Source organism: Rhea americana, unplaced genomic scaffold (assembly GCF_003343005.1).
Source record: "Rhea americana isolate MKP2758 unplaced genomic scaffold, rheAme1 scaffold_944, whole genome shotgun sequence".
In the NCBI taxonomy this organism is placed as follows: domain Eukaryota; kingdom Metazoa; phylum Chordata; class Aves; order Rheiformes; family Rheidae; genus Rhea; species Rhea americana.
In genome coordinates, this window is record NW_028187138.1 from 3,209 (window position 1) to 4,758 (window position 1,550).

The following is a 1,550-nucleotide window of genomic DNA, read 5'->3' on the forward strand; positions in this document are numbered from 1 at the left end:
GCGTTACCCAGTCTCGCGGCGAATCCCTCGCTGTGCCGGCCGTGCCCGCGCTCAGCGGCGGCGCGGGGGCTCCCGGTGCTGTCCCATGGTCTCCCGGAGCTGGAGAGAGCCCCCGTCCCGCAGCCTGCCTCACGGCTCCGCGGCCGTTCTTTGTCTCCGCGCCTCCAGCTCGGCTCCGGCAGGGTCACTAAGCAAGGACTTCCCTTCGCAGGGCCAGCCCGGCGCGGCGCAGGGGGGACAGGAAAGGGCGAGCCAGGCCAGGAAGCGGCGCCGAGCACCGGCTGGGGGGCTGGGAGGGGGCCCGCGGGGAGGCCTGGCTGGGGCAGAGAGGGAAGCGGGCCCACGGCCAGCCGGCGGCGAAGGGGGGCAGCCGGCACGTGCGCGGGCRGCGCTGAGGCCGCCCCGCTCGAGGGCGAGGAGCGGCAGGGCTGGCCGCCGGCCAGGCGGAGGGCAGCACACACGGACGCGGCAGGGACGGGACACAGGCGGTTTATTGTGAGGCAGCGGCAAGCGCGGATGTTCCCGTGGCGGGGAAGGAGGTTGGAGTCAGGGATGCCRCGGGGATGCCCGGGGTTGCTCAGTCCGGCTGGCGCCCAGGCCTAGATCCTGCCGGGGAAGGYCCCTTCTTCCCGCTGCTCATCCCAACGCTGGATCTGGGAGGAAGACACACGGGTCTGCCCAAGGGCACCAGCTCGGACGCAGGCRCTTGGGGAAGAGCGGGCCCAGCTCACGGAGCCAAGGGGAGCCGGAGGAACGGCAACGCAGGCTTCCCAGGCCCAAGCTGCCCCCGGGCCCTGCGCTACCTACCCAGAAAGTGGGGCAGATGGACTTGAAGACCCGGAAGTACCAGAGACACGGGGTGACATCCCGGTGCTTTGCCGTCAGCGTCTTCATGCAGCGGTGATAGTCTGCGGGGGCACCAGCAAGGGGTCAGGCCCCCCAGCACTTCGGACAGGATGATTTCCCCCCCCAAATGCTGGCTCTCCAGGCACATTTAGAGATCCTTTAGCACCCCGAGACTCACCCAAATAGTTCTGGAAGCAGTTGCGGGTCTGGTTGGCATTGGGGAAGCGGGGGTCGAATGGGGCCGTCAGGTAATGACTCAGAGCTCCCTTGGGGCCCTTCCTGTCCCCGGYGTCCGAGACACACTGCACAGCTGTGGGGAAGGAGGCAGGTTCGGCTGTGCCGACACCGGACCCCGGGGACCCCAGGGCCCCTGGAGCCCCAGCTCGGACCCTGCCCACAGCAGCCGCTGCGGCCCGGATGGCGCCAGCCCAGAAGGGAGGCGCCCGCCTCACCGAGCACCCCCCACATCCACACACAGCCCTCGCCCCGGTCCCCCTCCAGGCCTGCCCTGTCCCTCCCCACCCTCCACCCCCGAGGCGCCGCCGCGACCCTCACAGGCGCCCGCCGCCATGGCCGCGTCTCTGCCCTCAGAGCCGGGCCCGCCCACGCCGCGGCAGCCAGCGCTCCCATTGGCTGAGCCCTTCCCGCCGCCGAGGCCGGGAGCCAATGAGAGCGCGGGCAGATGTCGCGCGCTGCGCCCTCCC

The 1,550-nt window shown here is 71.5% G+C and overlaps 1 protein-coding gene across 1 annotated transcript; it reads right to left on the bottom strand.

The window, feature by feature from the left end:
* Nucleotides 1-473: 473 nt before the first annotated feature.
* On the bottom strand, nucleotides 474-1,443 carry LOC146584354 (cytochrome c oxidase subunit 6B1-like). Its single transcript, XM_085324912.1, has 4 exons — nucleotides 1,402-1,443; nucleotides 1,025-1,156; nucleotides 808-908; nucleotides 474-653 (listed from the first exon to the last, which is right to left on the bottom strand). The coding sequence occupies exons 1-4, from the start codon at nucleotides 1,415-1,417 to the stop codon at nucleotides 600-602; spliced, it is 303 nt and encodes a 100-aa protein (XP_085181038.1). The 5' UTR covers nucleotides 1,418-1,443; the 3' UTR covers nucleotides 474-599.
* Between the last annotated feature and the right edge of the window lie 107 nt (nucleotides 1,444-1,550).